The sequence below is a fragment of the Semicossyphus pulcher genome, unplaced genomic scaffold (genome assembly GCF_022749685.1).
Source record: "Semicossyphus pulcher isolate SPU_LCO1_2020_fin unplaced genomic scaffold, fSemPul1.0.p SCAF_5, whole genome shotgun sequence".
NCBI lineage: Eukaryota > Metazoa > Chordata > Actinopteri > Labriformes > Labridae > Semicossyphus > Semicossyphus pulcher.
The window spans coordinates 10,800,980-10,827,180 of NW_027211726.1; the positions used below are offsets into that span (position 1 = coordinate 10,800,980).

The 26,201-nt window shown below is 45.3% G+C and overlaps 1 protein-coding gene across 4 annotated transcripts in view; it reads right to left on the minus strand.

Annotated features, from left to right (window-relative positions):
• Window positions 1-2,112: 2,112 nt before the first annotated feature.
• rbms3 (RNA binding motif, single stranded interacting protein) overlaps window positions 2,113-26,201 on the minus strand; it is a 320,758-nt gene continuing 296,669 nt past the window's right edge. For all 4 annotated transcript variants that reach the window (XM_069681044.1, XM_069681042.1, XM_069681046.1 and 1 more), the window contains 4 exons: window positions 16,448-16,558; window positions 6,256-6,345; window positions 4,546-4,670; window positions 2,113-2,972 (listed from right to left, as the gene is read on the minus strand). In XM_069681044.1, coding sequence (XP_069537145.1) covers window positions 2,969-2,972; window positions 4,546-4,670; window positions 6,256-6,345; window positions 16,448-16,558 — 330 coding nt within the window. In that variant the 3' untranslated portion in view covers window positions 2,113-2,968. The remainder of the gene's footprint in view (window positions 2,973-4,545; window positions 4,671-6,255; window positions 6,346-16,447; window positions 16,559-26,201) is intronic.

Here is a 26,201-nt window from a genome sequence, read left to right on the forward strand (position 1 = left end):
CCTGCATTCTGTCCCATTGCCAGCGGGGGGCGACTGCACTGGACGCATAAAGAAGTCTGATTGTATGAGATCTGATGGGAAAATGACCCAACTTCTCACTTGATTTATTACCTCAGTAAACAATGGTCTCATCCGCTTGTTTCAAGTCTCCTCCAATACAGCATGATTGTGTAAAGGATGGTCCCACTGGGAGAAAAATGGATGATAATGCATAATGCTTTGGGGTGTGGCCTGTGATTGACAAGTGGCTACAATGGGTCAACTAGGAGAGAGATGTAGCAATGTGTATCCACCATCTCATCCAAATATGGTCACTTCTGGCTCCAAAAACCAAGATGGCGACAGCCAAATTGCCAAACCCAAAGCTTCAACTGTACCCCCTGTAAAACTTTTATGCTTGATTAAAACAGTTAGCTAGTATTTGATGTGCTGGTGGTTTGTTACCAGAGCCAGGCTAGCTCATTGCTGCTTCCCCTAGTTTCCAGTCTTTGTGCTAAGCTAAGCTTACCAGCAGCCAGTGGTAGTTTCATACGGGTAAAGTCAATACCATTAAGTGCCATAAAGTGTATGCAACCATTGCTAGTGACTTTCAAGACTTGCAAGTGTACAAGTGTTTCTTTGTGACCGCCGGAAACGAAACCAAAAACAATGCTGCAAAAAGGCCGACACAAACGCATTGACGTGTTTTGCAGCACATTTATTTTATTTGCAGCGCGTTTCCGTTGTTAAATTTGTTTCAGACTTTTGCATGCGTTTTTGAATTGGCATCGTTTCTGAATTTGCAGCACTTTTCTTCTAATTGAAACAGTTTGGGACGTTGCCGCACGATTGCCCTTGTTGGCCACCGTACTAACCACTTACCTGCAGCAAATAGCACTCATCTGGTATTCTGGGAAGGTAAATGCTGGAAAAAGTGACCTGGGTTTGGTGCTGTCTTAGAGAGATTAATTAGGAGGTCGAAAAGCTGAGGGGAGATTCCCAGTTGAACACTGAAGCACTAAGAAATAGCTGAGTTAGTTATGGTTGATTTATGAGATGAAGAGTTTGAAGACAATATTTACTAAGAGGACAAATATCAAAGCGATGAGTTGAAGACTACGGAGCGTAGCGAGCAGCATTCCCGGATTGTTTCCTAAAGTTTTCCCTGCAGGATCTGAGAGAGAGAGGTGGAATGCACCCACGGTGTGTGAAAGCATCGCAAAGTTATGACACACATAAAGAAAAGAAAGGAAGGACTTTTGGTAGGACTGCCACTGGTTGCGTCACACTTTAAATACTGTTTGATGTGTGTGTTCATGAGTTCGTACAGTAAGTGTGTGCACTTTGAGATATGTGTGCGTGTGTGTGTTTGTGTAACAGCTTGGACAACCGTGGAAAACTAGCTTAAACCCGGCGTAAAAGAGGATGTTAAGAAGGATAGTAAGGACTGGTCCGGCCATCAAGGTCAAATAAAAAACAACGACAACAGCAACATCAACAACAACAATATCAACATTAACATCATCAACAACAACAACATCAACAACAACAAAATCAAACTGAAAAATGAAAAGGAAAAACGAAACAAAAGAGAAAAAAAAAACTCTGGTTCAGAGTGTCTCTTCATCTTTGGTATAAAAATGGCCATCCATGGGCTGCATTTGATCCACAACTAGGAAAGACTACAGAAATTGTCAACAATTTCTTCTATTGCTTTTGCACTGATTGGTTTAAACCGTAAGCTCCTACTGAATCTACTGTTTTTATTTCACTGCCAGATTTTTTTCCATTGATTTTCTTTTTTTTTTTTTTTTTTTGGGGGTTTGTTTTGTTATTTTTTCATCTTTTTTTTTTGTCTTCTTTTCGCAGTGTGACAAGCAAAGCGGGCTAAAAACATCTTAAAGCTCATAAAAAAGGTAAAATGTGGCAGATAAAAAGCACTAATGTCGTCGACAGCAACTCTTTGCCATGTAAAATCATAATTATGATAATAAAAAACAAGTTCAGCATTTGCAACAGACTGCATCCACAATGCAGCATGTTCTCTTATGTTTTCATGTTTTCCTCACTGTGAAAAATCTCTTCAAAGCTTCTTCTCCCCCCCGCCCCACCCCAGCCCGCCCAACCCCACTCTGAACCCCTCCATGAGTCTTTTTCCCCAACAGACATTTTGTTTTCTTCTGACACTTAGTTACCTCTGACATAATAATTATCAAAGTTTTCTTCTAATGAAGAAACGAAAAAAAGCTCTTCTCTATTAAATCTGTACAGCTTATGTGATAGACTCTTTTTTTTCCTCTTTAGAACAACTCATCCAGTGTCTTGTACCCTCCTCGGGGTCCAAGACACTGACTATGTTTACTTTTTCCCCCCTAACCAGACGTCAGACTGTAACTCTGTAAAAAGTTTCTGGCGCCCTTCAAATTAAGGCCATGAAGATTCAAGAAAGAAAAAAACACTTTGTTTTTGAATATATCTAGAAAACTAAAATTTAACACTAGAACATAAAAAAGAGTGAAAAGAAATTGTAGCTTAATATCTGAGGAAGACAATCTCTGTGTGTATCTCAAACTTGACTCCCCTTTTCTAATTACAAAATAAACTTCATCACCTACCTGCGCATTCAACCTTTTTTTTTTTTGTCAGTTTTACTTGTTTTTTTTTCTTTTTTTTTAATTAGTTGAGATTTTTCTTTGAGAAACTTTTCAAGCTTCAGCCCAGCCCTTCAGGCAGGTTCCCCCGACTAAACAATTCCACTTCTTTGCACTGTGCCCAGCAATTTTCCCATCCCCTTCCTCAGCACTCTTTACCTCCTTCTTGTTTTGTTTTTTTCTCGTAGGCCAGGTAGGAAATGAAAAAAGTGTCTCTTTTTTGGTGCCTGGGCAATCTGGAAGCAATCTCTTTCTTTTCTCTTTTCCCTCACATTCACAGTGCAGCCACCTTCTGTCTCAAGGCAACGCTGTCACAGGAACATTCGCTCAGGCCGTCGCTATCTGATGAAAGAGGGGAGAACAGAGAGAGAGAGAGAAAGAGAGAGAGGGGGGTGTGTGCAGTTGTAATCAAAGCACAATATTACAAACACAGAAAAGCAATAGAGCTGACAGCTGACAGCCCAGTCAGGAGACTGAAGCAGAAATGAAACACTTTAAACACTTCGGATCGGGTCAGAAAGGGAAAACGTGCTGGCAAGATGACAACAGCAGCCAGGCATAATTAGTCGTTTTATAATGGAACTACTTTTTCTCTTGATACTGTCATTTCATTTCATTTTGAGATTAAAATTTTGCACTGCGCTGATTAACTAAAAATATTTGTCAAAGAGAAATCCCTCGCAAATTGATTGCTTTATCTAACAAATTACATGTATGCACTATTTTTGCCTGTTAATTCAGGAGGACGCTTTTCTTTATAAATTAGATTAATTTAAGGAGTAAAAACATGTTTGTGACAGATAATTTATTAGTAAGACCTTAAAATGACCTGATATAAGTGGACAGTTCTTGTTTGGAGAGGACAACATGGATGTATGGACACATAGATAAGATTTAAAGTACTTTGTAAAGCAAAACTTATTCAATTCCAGAGGTGGAAGTAACGACTATATGTACTACGTTACTGTAAGCTTTTTCGTGTACTTGTACTTTAGTATTTTTCAAAGTCATTTGCTTCATTTGTACATCCATCGGTCACCAAGTAAAATATTTATCTATGGATATTGCAAGCTTGAAAGAAAAACTGACTTGGACCAGGCGGCAATCAAATGCATCGCGTCAAAAACAGGCCAATCAGATCACAGTGTCATGCATCGCGTCAAAAACAGAGCGTCAGGTTGATTTTTCCTGAGTCTGAAGCGAAGACGGAGAGCTGCAACTACCCGGGCCCGACGCATTACGTGAGTGAACCATGAATGGGACAGGAGAGTTCGGAGGAAACACCACCTTTGACACAGACTGAAGGAAGTTTTAACCAGAAACAGCCGTTAGATCGCTCTTCAAACCCACCAGACTCCATTAACAAAAACAGTAATTTTACCTCGCGGAACACCGGACCTGCTCGCTGCCTCGTTAACGTGTCATAACACACGTCAGTTCGGAACCGAACAAACCCTTTAAAACACCGCACAATAGCTCAAACAAACTAACCGATGGAGGCAGCGGTAGACCATCAGCAACTCCCGTGTTCTGTGAGGTAAAATTACTGCTTTTGTCAATTGAGTCTGGTGGCTATGAAGGGAGCGACCTAACTCCTGTTTCTGGTTAAACAAAGGATCTTACTCTTTGACAAAAGGCCCAGCTCTCGTCATTTTGACACCAAAACATGTAAACATAGGGCCCAGGTTTGAAAATAAAATTCATTTGCATAGGATGCATGTGTGAGGTAACCTTGGACACATTTGTTTACTATAAAAATCCACGGGGTGGGAAAGTAACTTTTACTTTATAAAGGGATGAATACATCTGTGTTTGTTGATCAATATATAACGTAATTGTGCCCACACCTAATCCTTATAATAAAAAAAATAATGATAAAGAATATAACTCATAAATACATGTACGTCTGACTCACTTGGACTGGTATGAGTAAGCAGGAACATGGTCGCCAGCGCTGTCCACCTGGATCTGTTGCTGCTGGCCGCCCACCTCCTGTGACGAGGGAGCCACGGTCTGCGGGGAGGCGTCCGTCACCACTCCCTGAGGGAGACACACACACACACGGGAGGAAATGTGTCAGCTCTGAACTTTAACAAGCATCTCCCTCCCTCTTTCTCTCTCTGCAAGCTCTCTGCAAGGCCGAGCACTTCCTGCTGAGAAGCACGTGACTGAATGGAGCGACTACTACTTCTATTGGATGTCTTTCTAAACCTTGGAAAGAGGATGGTTCTTTTGTTACTTGAGGTTTACTTTTGTGAATCAAAGGTCCAAGTATATAGTCTTCAAAATCCTCTTAAAATAACATGTAAAAATACTTTCTAATAATATATTACACATTGCAAACAAGCATTTCTTGCACACACAGAACTCCATTTAAAATATGCAACTTTTTCACCCACTGACGCCGATGTCCTTTTTGTCTTAAATGCATTAAAAATAATGTCAGAAACCTTGATACCTGCACAGAAAAGGTGCAGACATACAATAACTGCTGTTTAGATGATCACTCAAACTTGATACAGCTTCAGTAAAGCGCTGTAAGAGACAAAACACTGTCTAGTACAATACAGTAAAAGTTAGAGGGATATTGGCATTAAAGAAAAGGACATTATCGGTTGCAGATTGACGCCAAAGTTTGAGCTGAGAAACCTCTTTAAAGTTCGACTTGAGCGCTGAATTCATCACAACAAACTCTTCTCCTCTCTTAGTGTCGAGCATTACTGATCGTCCCCCGTCGTTGAGTCATCTCCATCACCTTTAACAAGCTCTCAAGGAGACGGCGTCCTGTCCATACATCAGCCCCGCAGACACGGGCTGAAGCAGTGATGTACACCCTGCTGCTGACGCCGGCACTGAGAGGACGACGGTGAGGATGAAATAGGTAAGAGACCCCCGCGGGCTACACTACAACTACATCTCTCTCCACTGTGCCACTCCTTCATGAGGAACTTTGTGAGGAGGAGGAGGGGGGAGGGGACTAATGGTTCTGTCAGGGGGAAACTGTCATTGTCCGTGCCTGGTGGGCTAACCAGAGCTGCGTGGCTGACGGATGTGTGTGTGTTCCAGCTACCTACCAGCCCGGAGAGAGAGACAGACAGAGAGGGAGACAGCACCGCCGGCACTGTGTCTCACTTCAGCTCCTGTCATCTGATACACGACTGATAGTCCATCTGAATACGAGCGCACTGTCAGCCGCCAGACAGCCGGCCCCCGCTCTCCCCGCCGAAGCCGCCTGCTTTCCACGTTTATCATCTCTCCGGCTGGACCGCCCGAACCTGCCAGGAGCTCAGACAGCCCGCCGAACAAGTGACAAAGCCTGCGCTGCACTTCAAATGTCTTTCCCAAAATACTATAAAACTTCTGACTCATCTTGCTTTGCTTGCAGTTTCCAGCCTTGTTATTTGCTGCTGCTGCAGGGCCATTTGTTCGCAGAGAATAAGAGCAATTTACAGCCTCTTTCCAGTGTAATCTGTCTATTTAATGACTGTTTTGATCTGTTGATGAGGTGAGCAGGTTTGGGCGTATGCGAGTGGGCTGTCAGGAGTAATGATGTTCTCCTATTGTAAACATGGACAGGTTTTTGATTGGTCAGTAAAATGTGTGTGTGTGTGTGTGTGAGTCTTACTTCGACAGGGACGGCTGTAGGAGGCACAGGAGTGTACTGGGGAATGTAGGTCCCTTGCATAGGCGCCGCGGCAGCTGCAGCAGTCATGTACTGAAACACAAACACACAACCGCATTAAAATCCATGCACATAAAAAACTGCTACACATACATCACAATGCACATACATCTTACATTCAGAGGTGGGAAATAACCTCTTAGTATCATAGTTTAACCACTACATTATAACACATGCAGCTGTACTTTAAACACATTTTCAGGACAGGCTCAATATTTAGCTTTGATGCATTTGAGGGGAATTAAACTATTATTTATTTTGCTCTGCATTCCCAACATCAAGGCCGATTTCATCTTTAATGGAAGGTAAAATAACACACAGAACAGATGATTACTTGGTGTATCCCTCAGTTTATATCCCTAAAGACAGACTTATTATGTGGAAAACAACGTAACAGACAAAACAGATGAGGAGGAAACTGGACAGCAAAGAAAAGCGTCCAGTGAATGTGATTCCTGTGATGCAAAGTGAGAACTTGTAGCTGCAAGCTAACAATGCAAAGATATCAGAGCAGATTTAGAGCAGCAAGGCGTTCCCCATCCAACTGATTTGTAAATAGGAGCAAAGGTAAGTTCATTATTTTTAGTATATTGTTTTATTTTATTTGAAGTTAGAAGTTTATTTTCTCCTAAATGTGACGTTCGGTTCGGTTGGCTTCACACAGAAACAGCTGCAAGAAATGTCCTTCAGAGGGCTGCTCTTATTTTTTAAAGCGCTTTCACACCTGACAGCTTTGGTTGGTTCGTTTGGACAGGTGAGAACATGCATTCGAGGACCAAACCACCGAACCATTGCCCGCCAGAAAAGAAGGGACTCGGTAAGGTTCCAAATGAACTACTGTCCGGTTCGATGGTCAGGTCAGGTCAGGTGAGGACATAAACAGACTTAAAGCAGGACCTGATAAAGAAAGCAAACCAAGAAACGGTGCACTGTGGGTTGTTAACAGGTGCTGACTTGCAGAGACACGCAGCAGGATGAGTAGAGGACACACAGTGCACATGGGGAAGCGACGAGGAATGAGAAAGAACACAGAGGTGTTCAAACTGTTCAGTGAAAAACTAAAGGAGAATGGAGCTGAACTACCCCAAAAACCCTTGGAAAGGGAGCTTGCAGTGCCCTCAGCCTCCTTCTGAGGGTGCTAAAAGCACACGTGTGCTCCCCTAACACAGCAAAGCAGAGGAGAGCGTGTGCGAGGCAGACAGAGGAGAAGGAGGAGGAGGAGGAGGAAGATGTGATGTCCTGCTGTTACACCGAAACTTCACAGGCAGGCAGGCAAAAGCACCAGACCACAGCTGAGAGGAGGGTAAGAAATAAAAAGAGAGAGCTGAAGGGACTGAAAAGGAGAGTGGAGGAGGAAGCAGGAGGTCTGTTGCCTGTGGCCTATATTCCTTTAGTCATACCTGCCCCGGCTTTTAACTGGGTGCTCGCCCGCTGCATGATGGCCATTTCACAGGCGTGACACAAGCTCGGTTACATGACAGCCACGGGGCTTTCACATACAATATGAATGAGGACACGGCACTTTGTGTCAGGCTTACTCTGGGACGCACTGTGCATGCACGTTGTGTGTGCGTGTGCGTGGAGGGGAACACACGTGCCTTAAGTTTAAGTCCGAGTGTGTGTGCGCTTCCTTGTTAATTAGCGCATGCCTGTGCATAAAAGATGACTTATCACTATTTGCTGTCCGACTGTGCATGTGGATGTGTGTGTGCAGGGAACATACATGCATGCTCGGTGTGTGCGCGCGTCTCTGTGTGAGTCCGTGAGAGACAGACAAAGAAAGAGGCTCGGGACGATAATGCTGCAGTACAGCGCCAGCGGATGTGATCCCAGATAAAAGCCACCTCTCTGCCTCTCCTCGTCTTCCTGCTGCTTTTCCGGACCGAGGAATAAAAAAAAAAAAAGGGGAAGTACAATTCCTTTCTTCCTGTCTTATTTCTTCAGTCCCCCTGCCAGTGCTAAAAAGCGTGGCGGCAGCGTGCAGCAGGAGGCGGTAATGGAGGGGCCGTGGCGAGCCTGTCTTGGCCGTGGGCCCGACGGTGCTGGTGAAGTGTCATTACCGGCAGCGTTGCTAATGGATCGGGTACGGCTCCACCGCTCACCGCTAATGAGAGCAGCTAAAGGCCATGGACACGGGTGATTAACTCCCCCACCGACGCTACACGCGGCCAGGAGGATGCCCTGGGATGGATGTTAGCGTGCATTCATATGTGGGTGCGTGCGCGTGTGGATTTAAGGTTATCACACCTTCAGGGCTGTCACACTCAGGACGGGGTGAGGTGGCGTATCCAGACTTCCTGACACATTACCACATTACCTCTCTCTCTCCTCTCACCTTCCTGTCACTCGGCCCGCTCCCTCTCTCGACCTGCTATCGTCTAAAAAGGGCCGATCAGATTGTTGAAGTGACCTTCTCCCCAGTGAATTGAAACCATGCATACCAATTTCCCCCTGGAGTTTTTTTTTTTTTTGTCTTCGCCTCTTCCTCTTATTAACTTATTCTGCCGGCTCACCTGTGAGGGCTGCGTGAGAGCAAATGAAGGGAAGCGGGAGATAATTAGCAATATCAAAATCTCCCTGTCAAAAGGAGGACGTCCATTTGAAATGTTATATTTCTCTGCTGGACTGCAAAAGGAATTTAAATTAGATTTAACAAGAGAATTTAATACGATACGATTTTCTCTGCTACCATAACCATTAGTTAACCTATTTAATGTGGCAGGTTGAGCTGGGCACATCTCTGCTCTTGCTGCTGTGTCGATGTCAAGCCTGCTGCAGTGAATAGGGCAGATTTTTGTCCAATTTCAACTCTTTTAATACTTCCCCGTCCACAGTCAGGGGACAGGTTTGGGCGATATAAAGCATCCCTAATTGGCAATAAATGGTGTTTCACTCACGCACACACACACCTGCAGCTGAAACAGATGGCATGTGCGTATGTTTGATGAACGGGAGGTCTGAATAGTTCCTTAACGAGGCGGGTGTGAGCAGACTCCTTAAGTCTCCTCTCTACCATCACTCTACATGACACACAGCTATAACTACAGTACAAAGTCACACCGCAATGCAGCAGTGCCGGGGTACAAATCCATGCGATAGCCAGAGCCGCTCTCTCACGTTAGCATGCTTAAAAACTTCAGATAAATCCCTCCTCCACCTGTCACTCACTCATCCATCCATCTCCTCCGTGTTGACACGCTGCTCTGTCGCATCGTCTACAAGGTGCAGGATAACAGTTGGTCAAGGCGAGCGCATGCAGCCACTCAGCGTAGGTTATTAATGGCAGAGCAGCGTCGGGATGGGCTCTGATGACTATTGATCCTAGCTGTGGGGCTCCAACACGATGGGAACTATCGGAGCTGCACGCCAGCAGCTGTGAATCACAGAGCTGTACCACCACACCAAAAAAAAAGTGCTCCATACCTCGGCCAGCAGGCTCTGTTAACACCCTGCCTGCAGAGATTTATACCGGCAAAATGAGTGTCATCTTTTAAATGAATTCTTTAAACACTTTGTTTTCAGCAGGCTTTTTGTAACACACATCTTTTCTGCTTCAAAACTTACTTTTTAAGTGTCAAAGGTACCCTGTGAAGTTCTTTTAGCTCCTGGTAGCACTACGAGGCAGTTTGTCTAATAGTGTCTTGTTTGTTACATTCACAAGGATGCATATACAAGCACACAACATACAGGCAGACAGCGGATAGTGTTGGAAAGAGAAACGCAGCAAAGGGCCGAGGGTGGGAGTTGAACCCAGGGCCGGCGTATCGAGGACGGTGTCCTCTGTACGCGGGCTGCAGATTCAGCCCCTGAGCTAAACCGGCGCTTATTCAATTTCATGCAGACAATATTTAGTCTGGGAAAACAACAAAACTGGAAAAAAAGTTCATCATTGCAACGCATGTTTCTTAACTTGGCTCCACTAAGAGAGCATAAGAATGCCAACGCTCAGTGGACAGGCGATGGATGATGTGAAACATGCTTAGAGCGCACCCCTACACATGGACGGACACAGCAGGAGCAGACAGTGCTTTACTATTAGTCTGTTATCTATTTCAGGACCCTTAAGGGTAAAGTTACACAGAAAAAAACAATGGTGGTCAGGGTCGCCAACTCGCCATAGCTCCCCCGTATTATCCCTACTTTACAGGTGGACACGACCTGAAGAAAATCTACAGCGCTTTGTCCTCTTTAGCAGCTAGTCGCCAACTTCCTTTTCTTTTTTTTTAGCCTTTTTGCCTTTATTAGACAGGACAGCTGAAAAAAGACATTTTACACAGCAAAGGGCCAAGGGCGGGAGCCAAACCCATGGCCACCGCGTCGAGGACTGCACTCACCGAGCCAAACCAGCGCCCCCACTAACTTACTTTTCAACTCTCTTTCAGAAAACAGTTGACCTCTGCAGCTGGAACCGAGGTGGCCTCAACCAAACACATTAGCTGTGAGCTGTATAAACAAAGCAATGAGCTTTAAGACTGGAAATACTACCAAGAGCGGAGGTTATTTTCTAGCTGTGTCTCAATTCAGGGGCTGCAGCCTTCGAAGGAGGCGGTCTCCTGAGGATGCGACATTCATAGCCTGTGTAGATGTTACAGCTGAACTGAAATGAAACGGTCTGGTCTACGGAGGATTTCCTGTTTGCGTCACAGCTGTTCCCGCCCTTACCATTACGTCACCAACTGCTGCTCCTTTTGCCCAGCAACAGGTAGCTACTGGGCTAACTAGCTGGCATAACTAATGTCACGTAACTTAACCTATCTTTGAAAGATAATTTGTTTCAAGGGCCCTTTCGTTTTTTTTAAACATGTAAAAAACGTACATTTAAATGTTTATTCCTCGGATGCTAAAGAGTCCGCCATCGTGTTTGAATTGGAGCACAATGAATCTTGGGATACGTTGGGCCTTTTCCAGGAAAAGGAGGACGTATTTGTCAGCCGCATCTGAAGGAGCCTTTGAATTGGGACAGCCTTCGACGCACCGCTGTGACGCCTTAAAATACGCCCATCGAAGGATGCAGCCCCTCGATTGGGTGTCAGAGTGACCCCTATCAAAATATAGTGAAGATCGCAAATACAAAGGTCAAGTTATTTTCTGGTTTATCTTTAAGTTTACTCAAATCAATAGACATATCTGCAGCAAACAGTTAACTCTGTACTGTGGAATTACTGCTGTCCTCTATAATCAAGATCAAGAGATTTAAGCAAAGCTGCGGCTTCCTGTTAGTCGATGCATTTAATGTGCATACCAATTAAGACCATGTAATTCCAACTCACTAGGTCATATTCAGAACACAATGGAGATTTAGAACACATTATCAAGACTCAATAAAAAAACTTTTAATGAAAAAATCTAATTCATGACATTAAAATTCATTCAAGAGTGTCCTGACTCAAAACGCATTAAACAAGCATTATAAAATGTGAAAACGCCATAAAAAGTAGTTCCTCCCTCAGCAGCTACCTTCAAGGTCCTACAAGGACTTTACTCAGCGGTGCTGGGAAAGTGTCAACACGTGTTACTGTTTGAACGTGGAGCTACAAGAGAGGAGGCTGCATCCTCACACGACTTCCCCCCGGTGAGGAAAGGTTAAATAAAGCCATGCACAGTTATGGAGATGCAGACTAACATACTGTACTGAGGCCTCCCCACAGAAAACCAAAGGAAACAGGACGGATAATAGAGGAAAGCGCTTCACACAAATCTGTCTTCCAGGGACACAGAAGCTGTCAATCACTACTGTCACCATGACAACAGAGACCTGGCTTCTACATGCCATGACAGGAATAGGATGGGAAGGTCACCTCTTGTCATGTCAAACACTGTCGCTCACACGAGCACACACACACAAATACTAAAATGACAGAGCATGTGCACATCCACACGTTAGCACAGCAGACAAGCCGTGACAGATAGACTGCTGTTAGAGGAGAGAGCTGGAACGCAGTAAATAAATCAGTAACAGAGTGATATGTAGCAAACATGCTGAAGTAAATCAGCGAGCAGCATGGAGGCATGTTTATGTGTGTCATCCATAAACATCAAGCCGAGCTTCTTTAGCATTCTGTGATCAGGGTGTTCAAGATAGTCAGAAACCAAACTGAGTCATGTGGCTACAGAAAGTGTTCTGGTTACAAGGCAGGGTTTTCATTCAATTACCTTTATTGGCATTTTGTATAGAGACAATATGGCCAAAGTGTCAAGTGATTATCAGATAAAACTGAATAATGTTTATGAAAGATGTGTATATTTGTGTGTGTGTGTGTGTGTGTGTGTGTGTGAGAGATTGTTCTGTCTTTCTCTGAGTGTGTTTGATGTTGGTTGTTTTGTTGGCGTCTGTTTGCGTGCATTTTTTATATATTAGGGTTATTTTCAAGTATGTGTGTCTATAGCCTTTTTTACATTGTAATTCCGCCACTGCACCGTAATGAAGCTCCGCTGTTAGGGCCCGATCAGACAGAGCGCGTTTTAGCAGCTGGAGACGGCTTGGTCACTGTTTTCAATGAGAGGGACGCTTTTTGCGCGCTGCTTTTGCGTTACAGAGCGCCTCGCGTTTTTGAGGAAATGCTCCGAGCACCTCGAGTTGAAAAAACTGCAACTCACGGGCGTCATGGGCGTTTTTTCTGATTGTCCAATCGGATGAAAAGAGGGGCGGGCCTTCTGTCAGTTTACAATTTAACGGTTAGGTTAATGACAGCTAATGATTCGGTGGTTGCCTTAACAACACTAGAAAAAAAAGGCGCAACGAGCTGCTCTTTTTAACCGTAGGCTTCAACAGAAAAGGCAGTGCGGTGCGCCTCGCGTTTTACAGCCTGCAAAACGCACTCTGTCTGATCGGGCCCTTATGCTGCCTTTGCCATTCACATTGAACCAAGTAATGCCTGCCTAAAGCCGCCCCTATTCCGGCGTTGCAGAAGCAAAACGTGCGTGAGTTGTAAACAACAAGTGTGAGCTTCACATACACACACAGCGCTGTTCCGTCCTGCCGGCTCTGCCGTTTGGCCTCTGTTACGGTGCGGCCCCACTGCACGCGACCAATTCGCCTACACTTGCGTCCGCTTAGCCTCGCTGATCACTAATTGGCTAGGGAGTCTTTTTAATCAAACCCCACAAGGTTTATTTACAAAAAGAGTATATCACCGTTTTCTTTAAACGCATGATTATCATAATGAGGAAGAAGTGGCGCTGCTTGTCTGGTTTGCGTCACTAGGTATCCCAGCATGCTTTTAGCAGCGAACCAGCCGCTTGCAGTACACAAGATTTTCAGCCGCGTCAGTTCGCTTTCAGTGGGTACGCACTGTCATAGCGTGGGCCCACTGCACGCTACCGATTCGCCTTCACTCGCGGCTGCCCAGCCTTGCTGTTGTTGTGAATTGAGGAGTCTTTTCAATCCAAACAGCTCCCCACTAGATTATTTCACATGCATGAAAATGACATAATAAGGGATGAAAAGCTGTTAAATAGTGACGCCGCCAGCCTGGTATTTGTCGCTAGGTATCCCAGCATGCTTTTAGCAGTATGGGGGGACATTTTAGGCCGCGTCAGTTGGCGTTCAGTGGGTACCAACGTTTACGCCTCTTGGCTGTCCAAGAGGTGACACATTTTGCTGCTGTAAACAAACATTTTGTTTTTGTTTCTCTATGTTTTATGTTTTCTAATTCAGGGCTTATTCTTAGTATTTCAGGAAAACGCTCTCATAGAGCCTGGTATTTGGCGCATGAATTTTCCTCTCCTTTACTCGCTGCTGATTTTTAACAGGCTCTACCCTCCTCACCAATCCTCGCTGCAAAACAACACCAAATTCTCGGAAAAGCTACGGTCACCACACCAGTGTCAGAACTTGGGCGTAGCGGGGAACATTTGGTTTCTGTTCTTGGAGAGAAGAAGAAAGCCGCAGCCACACACAAACAGGCGCGCAGAGTCCCGGAGCAGCCCGGAGCATTCTGAGGTGTGGCTTCTCCTCCAGCCGACAGAAACAGTCGTGAAAAGTTGTTGACTTTGGAGACTCTACTCGTGGCAGGTGCTTCTCTGTGGCGAAGGTTAGGTCATGTGACCAGCAGGGGCAATGAAAACAAGCTCACCACATGCGTGTATGCTTGAGGAATGTGGTGTCAGGTCCAGTTTGCTGCGCAGAGAGTTACAGATCGTGGTTCCTAACAGGCTTTCTCAATCAGGCAGAATGAAAGGGCTCTTACATCTGGCTTTAGAAAAAGCTTTATAGGAAACACGTCTCAATTCCCATAGATGATCAAGTGTGGCATGCCGTGTGCTATAGAGCAGTTATGCTACACAGCACATCGCCTCAGGAAAGCTACGGAGGCAGAAAGACGAGAAGCAGCGAGAGAAGTGAAAAAATGAGAGCGAGAGCGAGAGCGCCTTAACCCACTTTCTACTCAAACACAAGCCATCAAACATCAGAAGCCATCATCGTAGATTAGCCCGTCTCTAATCCTGCCTGTTAGCACAGCTGGGGCAGATTAGGGTGGGGGCATTCCTGACAGAGCCAACATGGCGTCACAGTCGCTGACAGCTCACCTGGAAACACATGGGGAACTGTACAATACAGCACTGTTTCAATCATACACACACACACACACAAAGATCAAACGTAGTGCCGGAGCAAAGCTGCCTGCTCGCTTGCCCCCGGGCAGCAGGGTTAGGGCAGGAAGTCAGGCCTCAGAACTGTGTGACACCTCTAAGTCGACTTGATCCTGAAAAACGGGGGAGTTCCTGGTTTTTTGGGGGGGGGCGGCGACTGTTAGCATGTGTGTATGTGTGTGCTTGGAATAAAGAAAACCGATGGAGTGATAGATTTGAAGCTGATTTACAGAGTGAGGGAGACAAAATGTGAGAAAGAAAGAGAAATTAGGGGGTGAAAGTGAGGAAGGTGGAGAACAGAGAGCTCAGTCACACTGTTAAGCCGCACAGGAAATCTGTTTAATGTGGAAGATCAGGGAGGAAATGTGCTCTCTCCATGTCTGGCGCTGAACGCATGCAGCGTAGGACAAATGATACGGCTGAGCACATGTGGTTTCAGCCTGAGAAGGTTTGGATTTCTTGAAAGGAAGTTTAAAATCCATCTCTTGCTCAATGCATACTTTGTTTTGATACTGAAAAGAACAATGTTCCCTAAAGATATTAGGCGTCCTTGGTCGACCCGAGCCATACCAAGAGTATAACAGACACTTGCTGGTTTCTTTCACAATGTTTTATTCCATTTTTTAAACTCTTATTCAAACTTTGAGATGTTTTGCAGTGCTGCATTGGTGTTATGAAAAGGATAGCGAGCCACAAATCGTCTTAAGGTCAAATTTACATGAATGGATTTAGACATTCGGACAAAATAAAGTCATGGGCTTATTGAGCTCCTAAAAACTACTTACTTCCTGACTTATATAAATGTATCAATATAGGAAAGTTCACATTAATTACATGTAGTTGGGGGTTTATTAGATTGTATTGGCATATTTACTAAAAAAAAGTATAGTCCGTAAATTCATTATCTGCAACTGGAGGCCTTCAGAGCAGCTCCAGCAAAAACGTGGTGCATTCAGGGCCTCTTAATCTGTGAGTGAGGTCGCCTTAAATGTAGCTCAGCGTAAATTCAAGCCTTTCTGGTCATCAGCTGATTATGGGCGTCTACTATTTTAAGTTCTAAACCAACCAGAGTTAGCCTCGACTTCCGTCGACCAATCATCCTGCTGTTGTAAGATTTTAAAGCTGTTCTCCTTTCTTCGCTGTCAGTCTGTCGTTTCAGTTCACCTCCACCCCAGTCACCTCCAATCCACCTCGTCCAGCTCCTCCTGCATCATTTCTTCACCACCACAAGTGTCTAGACTCCATCCAATCCTGCTCTTGGCCTCACTACCCCTTCTCACACCTCATGATGGGGTCTAATCGCCAAAGACATTGCACATCTTTCCAAACTCCTGAATGAAACAGTGTGTCCATCTTCTGTATCAGACAGTGCAGCTTGTATGTTACAAAAGACCCTGAGGAATAAAGTCCACCAAAGGCAAACCAGATGAGCGTATCCTCCTTTTTTTGGCTTTCTCATCTGGATTATGTCATGCAGGCAGCCCTGTGTTTGTGTGTTAGTGTAATGTGCGTGGCTAATTGCATGACATCGAGGAGTACTCACACTTCCTGTAGTGCCCAGGGACAGATGGTTCATCTGCTGGGTGATAGGGCCCATCATGCTGGCAGGCTGCATGGACATAGTATGGTCCATGGCTGGCGTGATCACTGCACCCTGGTGGAACGACAGAAAAGACAAGGAGACGGTGAGATGATATGAAGAAGATTGCGCATATTCTTTCTTTATACATGTGAAAAAAAGAAGCTAAGCTAACTGGTACAAGGGTAAGGTGTAAGGGAGGAGGGTTAAAGACGGATGGGTGGGGGCACAGGCAGGGGTGAAACGAGGACAACTTTGCCAGAGAAGAAGAAGAAAAGGGGGACGGTGCTGATAAACGCAACAGAACAGAACACAGGGACATTTTCAAGATCAATACGCACTATTGTCTTTGGCCCATCAAATGTTCAATATCTGCCGCTGATGTATCAACAATATGGGTTTGTGCGGTTCATTGATTGCTGAGCAAGGATGCTTTCTCTGCGTCCCTCCCTTCCTGTCTCTCACTCACTCACTCTCCAGCCTCCGCCCGTGGTGTAACGCACGGCGTGTTTTCCCTAACGGGCGGATGAGAACGCTAGAAGCTTCTTTTTCACGCTGCAGTGGAACATGCCGGAAAGTGATGAAACCATTGTTGCTCTTTCATCCCTTGTCATGATAGCTCCATTTCCCCAGCAGTGAAGCCTCGGGAGGAAGGCGTTCAAAACACCAAGCCCTTTTCCTCTGCTCGGCTCGCCTCTCTTCTCGCTTTGTGTGTCTGTACTGTAAGTGTGTGTTTGTAGGTAAGCCTGCAACACACTGTGAAAGAGACTGACAGTGTGTACGTGTGTGTATGTGAGCATGCAACTCCAATAAAGTAAGTCTGGGAGTGAGCGCGTGCATGGTGACTCTGTGTGGGCCTATTGGAGAACAAACTGTGCAGACACAGCCTGTCAGAATCGCTCTGCTTGCCTACTCCCTGCATTCACAACACAGGCAGCTCACTCCCTCTCTCCTCCCTCTCCCACTCGAAATGAAAGCTCCATGTGATCCTTCCCTGAGTTTCACCTCGGCACAGAAAGAAAGAAACTGGGTGGAATGCTGAGATCAATGGTGGAAGGAGTATTTCAGCTGCACCAACTCTTTGTCAGGTCAAACTTGGTGCCTTGTTATAAAGTAGAGGGTGTTACCTAATTTGGAATGTACGCATGACTACATTAAAACAGGCTGCACCAAACAAACTCAAGAGTGTTGTTTTTCATAAGGATGGGAGGGGTATGACCTGAAGAGCTGGGTCTTTAGCTTTTACATAAAGGTGGAAGGGATTCTGTGGACCGAATGGAGCTTGGTAACTCATTCCACCACCGGTGGACTATAGAGGAGAAGGGTCTAGCTAGCGACTTAGGGCCCTGTTGTGATGGGAGTACCAGGCGCCTTTCATTGGCAGAGTGTAGTGAGGGAGAGGGAGTGTAGACCTGAATGAGGGGCGCTCAGGAAGGCAGGAGCCGTTTTTGTTGCTGATTTGTAAGCAAGCAACAGGGTTTTGAATTTGATGCGAGCGGCAACTGGGAGCCAGTGGAGGGATATGAGCAGTGGAGTGACAAGTGCCATTTTGGGTTGATTGAAAACCAGTCCCGCTGCTGAGTTCTGGATCATCTGCAGAGTTTGCTTGCAGGGAGGCCTGCCAGGGGTCTGATCTTCCTGATGTTGTACAGGGCAAATTGACATGACCGAGCAATCGAGGCCATGTGAACGTTAAAGGTTAGCTGGTCATCAGTTATGACACACAGACTTTGTGGGTCTGAGTTCAGTTTGTCCAAGTTGGATATTGATCTGTGGCAGCTTAGAGGGGCTGGCTGGGATGACAAGGAGCTCAGGATAGGTTGATCTGAAGGTGGCGTTCATTCATCCATTTAGAGATATTGCCAAGGCATGACAAGATCCGTGCCAAGACTGTAGTGTCATCTGGTGGGAATGACAGGAAGAGCAGGGTATCGTCCCCATAGCAATGGCATGAGAAACTATGGGCGCGAATGATTACACCAAGTGAGGTGGTATATATTGAAAAGAGAAGAGGACCGAGTACTGACCCTTGAGGCATCCCTGTGGATAAGCTGTGGGGTTTGGACCCTTTGCCCCTACCAAGATACTCTAAAAGATCTCCCTGAGGGGTAGGACATGAACCAGTGAAGGGGAAGATCCTGCGATACCAAGTTGAGAGAAAGTGGAGAGGAGGATTTGGTGATGGACTGTCCAACATCTTTAGCCAGACGCAGTGATTCCGTTACCGACAGTGGTGCAGTTTCGGTAGAGTGGTCAGACTGATTTGGGTTGAACAGATTGTTCTTAGACAGGAAGTCAGAGACTTGATTAAAGACTGGTGGCGTTCTTTCATCCATTTACTGATATCAGCAAGGCATGACGAGATCCGTGCAGACTGTAGTGTCATCTGGTGGGAATGGCAGGAACAGCTGGGTGTCAGATCTTTTAGAGTATCTTGGAAGGGAGAAGGGTCCAAACCCCACAGCTTATCCACAGGGGTGCCTCAAGGGTCAGGGCTCATCATATGCTCCCAAGGAGCTCTGTCTTGGATAGGTTGAGCAGCAGATGGCGTTCTTTCATTGGTTTAGAGATATTGGCAAGGCATGATGAGATCCGTGCCGAAACTGTAGTGTTATCTGGCCGGAATGGCAGGAAGAGTTGGGTATCGTCCGCATACGGTATGAGAAACCAAGGGAGTGGATGATCGCAGCCTAAAAACAAAAACTAACAAGACTGTCCTCTCTCCTTTCTGTTTTGTGTGGAAATCTGAAACTGCAAGGCTACTGTCTAAAGCTGTCTGGTAAATGCAGGGTAGAAAAAAGCACAACATTTCTCTCTGAGAGTTTAAAGCAGCAAAAAATGAAAATACCCAGTGCTTAGTTCCGTTTCAGCACTGGCTGTGACAGACAAAAAAGAAGAAGAGGAGAGGGGAAACGAGGAGACAGACAGGACGACTGCGAGGACAGAAGGGGGATGATTAAGGAGAGAGCTGATGGAGGTCATGAGGAAGACGGGAGCGAGGAAGAGACGGACAAGGAGAGGGAGGGAGGGAGAATTAGAGAAAGAGCTGGGGGGGGAGGAAGCGAGGAAAGACAAAGAAAGAGAAAGAACGAGAGACGAAGAGAGGAAGAGAGGAAGAGAGGAAGAGGAGCAGGAGGGAAGCAGCAGGAGCTGTGGGCTACCTGTTACTGATTCAGCCTCTGACAATGCTTTTATAATGGGAAAGGGAGAGCAACGGAAAGGCTTAATTCACAGACGTGTCAGGGAGAGTTAAGCCGATTTGTGATTTCGATTTTCTGTGTTTGTGAGACTGAGTGTCTGTGAGAGAGGGGGGGTTTTAGCGCGCGTGTGTGCGCGAATGTGGATCTGTCGTGTTGTGTGTCTGTCCGCTGACAGGCTGGGGAAGGGAGAAAATGAGAAAGAGACTGACACAAACAGACGATACATGTTTTTGATTTGTCCTCTGTTAGAAAAAGAGAGGGAGAACAACGGAATAAAGACGATAATAGATGCTGCAGACGTTTCTGTATGCATGCATTTTCGTGTGTGTGGGTGTGTGTGTGTTGCTTAAGATGGTATTGATCCGGCTCCAGACAGGAGACAGATGATATCAGCCCTGTGGTTGTTAAATACGCTGATATACGCTCAACGGGCAGAGACAATGTACAGTAAATAAGGAATCTTGTAAAAAATCTTACAACCGGCCGTGTTTTTTAATGACCGCTCATTACGAGTAAATAGCAACACTCAGTCTGATGGAGGGCCGATCTGTATCAGCTGATATTCACGACTTGCTCTTTAGAGTTGCTGATCAAAAACAACAATTGTTAAATGTTTGAGGTAAATACATAAATGTCACAGAGATAGTGGCTGTTTTTACGGCTTGATCCATTACAGCTCCTCCTTCGAGTGAAGTGGTTTATATTCCTGACTGGAGCTGCACAGACTCTAGATGCTGCAGGTGTGTCAGGTCAGTATGTTTGGGTGGTTAATATTGAGTATTTGGCTTTTTGCTGCACAGAATTTCACCTAGTTTTGTGAACACTGACATGAGATATTGCATGTTTTTAGTCAGACATAGACGTACCGTACCGGACTGTCTCGGTGAAGAAGGAGCTGACCCGAAAGGCGAAGCTCCCAATTTACCAGTCGATTTACGTTCCAACCCTCGCCTATGGTCATGAGCTTTGGGTAGTGACAGAAAGAATGAGGTACAAGCTGTTGAAATGAGTTCCCGCCGCAGGGTGGCTGGGCCCAGCCTTTGAGATAGGGTAAGGAGCTTCATCATGAGAGAGCTCGGAGTAGAGTCGCTACTCCTTCGCATCCAAAGGAGCCAGCTGAGGTGGTTCAAGCATCTAATTAGGATGCCTCCTGGGCGCCTCCCTGTGGAGGATTTCCAGGCACGTCCAACTGGAAAGAAGACCTCAAGGTAGACCCAGAACACGATGGAGGGATTACATATCCCACCTGGCCTGGAAATGCCTCGGGATCCCCCAGGAGGAGGTGGAAAATGTTGCTAGGGAGAGGAATGTCTGGGCTAACTTGCTTTGACTAGACATACCCTGTCTGTCTTCCCTCTCGTTGCCATTTCGTTGTGTGTTCCTTCGTGTCACCTCGTCCTTGTGCTCATGAGTTATTCCTGTGAATTGACGATTGCCTGTTTTCTGCCTCTGCCTGCTCCTGTGGATTTGTTTGCTTGTGGAACTGATTGACTGTGTACCAAACCTTGAGCTGAACATTAGAGACACTGTCCACTTTTACCTAACCTGCCTTGTGTCGAGTCCTTGCCTGCCATTCCATTGGTTGTAACGCAGTGTGCCTTGGTTGTATTTTGAAGTAGAGTTATATTTTACCATTTTTGGAATAAAATCTGAAACTTTCCTTGGGATTTTTCAGAAATCAGCTCAGACAAAGAGGCAGGTAAGAGTTTTAAGAGAACAAACTTGCTCATTTTAGAGGGTTTAACAGAGTATTAGAACATGTAATGAAGCTCTGCTCAAAGTAAATAGAAAATAATCTCAAAAATGGACTGGCAGTAATTAGCATTTAGAGTGAAAAATGAAAATACCTTACACAAAGGAAATCATAATATTTTCATACAGGACGTCTTCTTCAAAAGCTCGCTATGAAACCCCGTGCAGGTCCTCACAAGGCTGTGGCATGACGGCTTTATACCTGCGATTAGTATCTGATTAGAGCATCCCTGCAGGTTTTGCTTGTCTCTACTGTTGCTGCAGGCTATAATATCCAACATTATTGCCTATCTGCAATGTTGCTTGAAACCAACGCTGATATATCACTACCTTCAGGCGGTGGCGATGCCTCGCTCTGAGTGAAAGCACCCAAGGCCACAAAGAGAAGCTCACAGGCCGACCCTTGCCCTGTAGGCTCTGATGTTTCACTTGTCGGCTTATTGACACTATCTTCCTGTACTGCTCAGACAGCACACATAATCACTAACGGCCTGGTAAGAAGTAAGACTGGGGTACCAACAATGTGCTTTCTGACAGTTACGTGTGTTTTCCTGCGTCTTCCCCTCAAACAAAGCATCACTTGTGTCGTCCACATGAAACACGACTTGAGCTCGACTCGACGCATTCCTGGTTGTGTTTGACGGCTGGGTTCTCCGTTTGAGGTTCTGCGGTTTGCCGATTGCTGGTGCGTGTATGTTGGTGTGTTTTGAGTTAAGGTAAACGTGACACGTACAGTGTTGGATCCCCGCAGCCTCCAAATAGACATTCCCAATGAAACACACAGACTGAGCTTGTTCTCTTAGTCGTTATTGGTCTAAGCCTGGTGTTATAGAACATCTGCTGATGATTGACTGGTAACTATATACAGTACAGAATGCCAGGGACCGATTATACTACAGGCTCGCCCTCAGTAAGCATGTGTATGCCTTTGTCTTTGTGTCTGCGCTCTTATTCATCTTTGTCTGTGTTTTCTGCTCTACAAAGGTTCACAGTAGCCACCCACAACTTTGCCTTCACCTTATCCGACTGTGTCCACATTTTCCAGATGCCCTCAGGCACCTTTGTGTTTGGGCGAGTCCAAAAAACAGGGAGGCGGCATCCTGTGTGTTTCACTCTAATCCACAGCATGAATCCCTGCTTTGGGCCAGCAGACTGCCATGGCTGCCCTACTATTACCGAAGCAGTCTGTCTATAGGACACAGTGTGCCATGTACTTGGCTGGGGAGCTGAACTGCTCATTTTAGCAGAGAAATAGCAGCGCAGGCTGATGAACGGCAGAGAATGAAGTCGCACAAGTTGATGCTGATGCATATAGGAGCTTAACCCGGCCTCTGAAATCAAATTTGAAATCTTGGGATCTTTAAAGGGGGGGTATTATGCTAATTTCAAGCTTCATATTTCACTCTGTGATACCTGTGGAGTAGCTTAGCATAATTTACAGTTAAAGAAACTCATCATTTTTCTCACACTGGTGCTCTGTGCAGGCCCTCATACAGCCTCTGCCTGAAACGACTCAGTCAGCTCTGTCCCTTTAAGAAATCCTGCCCCTACAAGCCTGCTTTCTTCTGATTGGCCTTCTGAGGCTGCACTTTGTGACATCACAAAGTGCAGCGTGTAGAAAAAACTGTGTGAAACCTGGAGTTGTAACATTATGTATATGTCTTAAACTGTGAACCAGTATAATACCCCCTCTTTAACTGGTAAAAGAGGGGCAACAGACTAATATGTACTATTTTCTTGAGCAAAGATATTTATCCACTGTATCTTTATGTCCTCCATATTGAAATTAAAACAAGAGGGATGATGGATCAGTCCCCTTCCACTTGTTGATACACATGGCAGTCAATCATGTGTCATATCTCAGAGGATGCAGGGGGATTTCAAATGAAATCCAATTCAAAATAGTTGGGTCACGAAGTGCTGGAAGCTATAAATACAGGTCCAAATATGGGGTCATGCTGTATGTTACCCCAGTGAGCACCAAGTGGGATTTCAACATTGAAATTTGGTTGCAAACAGACCTATTTTTCAACCAACTGAAATACCGTTATGACATCCACGTGTCAGAAACACGTTTTGGTTTTATAATTTTGATGATGTGTTAATTTTAGCGTTGAAAGGGTGACAATAGTGATGAGTGTAGCAGCATTTCTCCAAAATCATTTCGCAGCGGTGGGTGAAATCCGGTCTACACAAAGGCGTAATTTCAACGCATTTTATTTTTCATACAAAAATCATAAACACTTTGTGGGCTGTGTGATGTTAACAAGAAGGTTCAGAGACATCGTAAAGGGAGCAGTTTTAAACATTCCCCACAGAAGAAGAAAAAAGGAGACGTGCGCATGCCCAGGTTCTTCGGCTGTGCAGCTCTGACTGTGAAGGCAGAACGACCCCTGGATGCTGACGTAGTTCATTAATACGTGACAGCCCTGACCAGTGCAGCTACTTTGGGATGATGCAGTGCTCACTTGTACAATCACTTTAGCCGCTATGCGACTTGAAAATTGCCGTTAATATGTAATGAATCTTGTCTTGGTCTTTTGAATGGAAAAATGCTCACTGGGAGTAATCAGACATGATCAGAATTGTTTATGGCGATGCTGTTGCTTCATTGTGCATGAATATGTGTGTGAGTGTGTGTGTCTATGTGTGTGTGTACAAAAGACATCAAAACTACTGTGTTAATAAGTCTAAAACGCTCATAACAAACTGTTTTATCAAAAAGAAAACATTTACTTGACTTCATTTTAGAGGACAAGATATTTGGGTGGATTTGTAATGTGTGTGCGCGCGCGTGTTTGTGTGTGTATCTAAGGGAGGATAAGGGTGCTAGATGAAGCATGTAACAGTATTTGTCATGTCTCCACAGGAGGTCCATTCCTCTCCACGCTCGGATCAACCGTTCTCCGACTGCCTTTTTTTTTTTTTTTTTGCAGACAAATGGATCATTTCACACATAAGGATCTCTCCAGAATATTTACAAAAGCAAAAAAAAAAAAAAGATTAGAAATCCAATTAAGAGAACACAGCGAGATAATAAAGCCCGTCCACCAAAGCATATCCGCCTTTGTGGCAAAATGCATTTCTGCCACTATCGGAACATTTGTTGAGGTAATATCCGAAAGCTTATAGCGAAAACGCAGCAGCTCAATCTCTCTGTCAGTCACCCTGTGGCACTGCAACAATATCTCTCTTATATGAAGGAAACTTTAACCCCCAACAGACAGATTTTGTGCTGGCACCCGCACAGTAGCTGCAGTTGTACTCCGGACGGAACAGGAGAGAGACGGATGGAAGGGACCGGGGGAGAAATGTATGAGAGAGAGCGTCGAGAGCGGCTCAAGGACGACTCGAGCCGCGTCTCAAATTCTGCCTCGCCAGTCGAAATCCACAAGACCGACATAATGTTCCCCCCACTTCTGAATCGGCGGTGCGTTTTTCATGCCGAGCGGGGGGAGATGGGTATCACAGTGCACCGATTCACCTCCATCCGATGAGGGCAGATAGTTACGGTTCAATTCTAAGAGGCCCGGCGAGCGGCTATTCAAAGGGGTGCAACGGAGAGGAATTCAATAATTCACCTCTAAAATGTAAGGGCCAATGCACTCCGGCAGACACACACTATGAGGACATACAGTTCCCAGTGAAAGGAGAAAAAAGAGGACGGAGAAGTCATGGGGAGAGACAGCACTGCTGCGCTTGGCTAGCGCTGCAGCTACTCCGGCACTCTCTGGCAATATGAAGTGAATTTGAGAGCCTGTGTGGGTGATTGATGATCCGTACGTAAGCGAGATTTACCATTAAGAGCGTATTTTTTTGTTGTGCTGTGAGTCCGCGTTGTGAGCCGCATGTGTGTGCATTTGTCTTCTGGGAACTTTACTTCTCCTCTTCCTCTGCAAGGTCTGCTGACTTGTGTAGCGCTGACCGGAGAACAGAGCGGTCACGCCGTTCTGACGTCCGACGCCCAAACTGCCAAACAGACTAAAGCATTAGGAGATCCGGGAGACAGCATGAGATAGAAAAAGAAAGGGAAGACAAATAATAACCTGAGTGAAAAAAGAAAGAAGAGGAACGCCTGACAGATCAAGCTGCGAGCTGATTTAGCTGTCCACTTTAAAAAACACTGTCACTTTCTATCAAGTTCCACCTCTCTTGGCCATTAATTGGGGATAAACAAATTTTGAAAACTGTTCTCTCCTCGCTCTCTCGCTCTCTCTCTCTCTCTCTCTCTCACTGCTAACAAAGTGCCAGCTCCTCTGCGGGATGAAGTCTGGTTTCATATGGATGGACTTGTCAAACTTAATCTAGTCAGAAAGAGACAAACACCTTTGCTGAAGCGGTGCACGCTGCAACGCTTTCTGTTTACTGTGCAGAAAGAAAACTCTCCGTCAACTCGTTCTCAACTCCAACACAGCTGCGCATGCTGTCGTTCTCCATCATCATCTTTTATTTAAGACAAAGTGCTGTTTAACTTTCTAACGGAGTTTACACAGGCACAGGGAGGCTAAAAACAGCCAATTAAAAAACAACATGAGCTAATCAACACGTTTTTTAAACGATATGTACCTGTAACGAGCCTTTACGTCAGTTCATAGGTAAGCTAAATTTGATCTTAGAGCGCAACTGTCCTAAACACTTTCAAGGTCACACTATAATTTCTTCGCAAGGTTTTAATCCCAGTGGAAGATCCTCACCCAGACTTATCATGATTGGATTCATAGCTGCTGCTAATATGGATGAGTGTTTTTTGTAGTACCAATAACCCA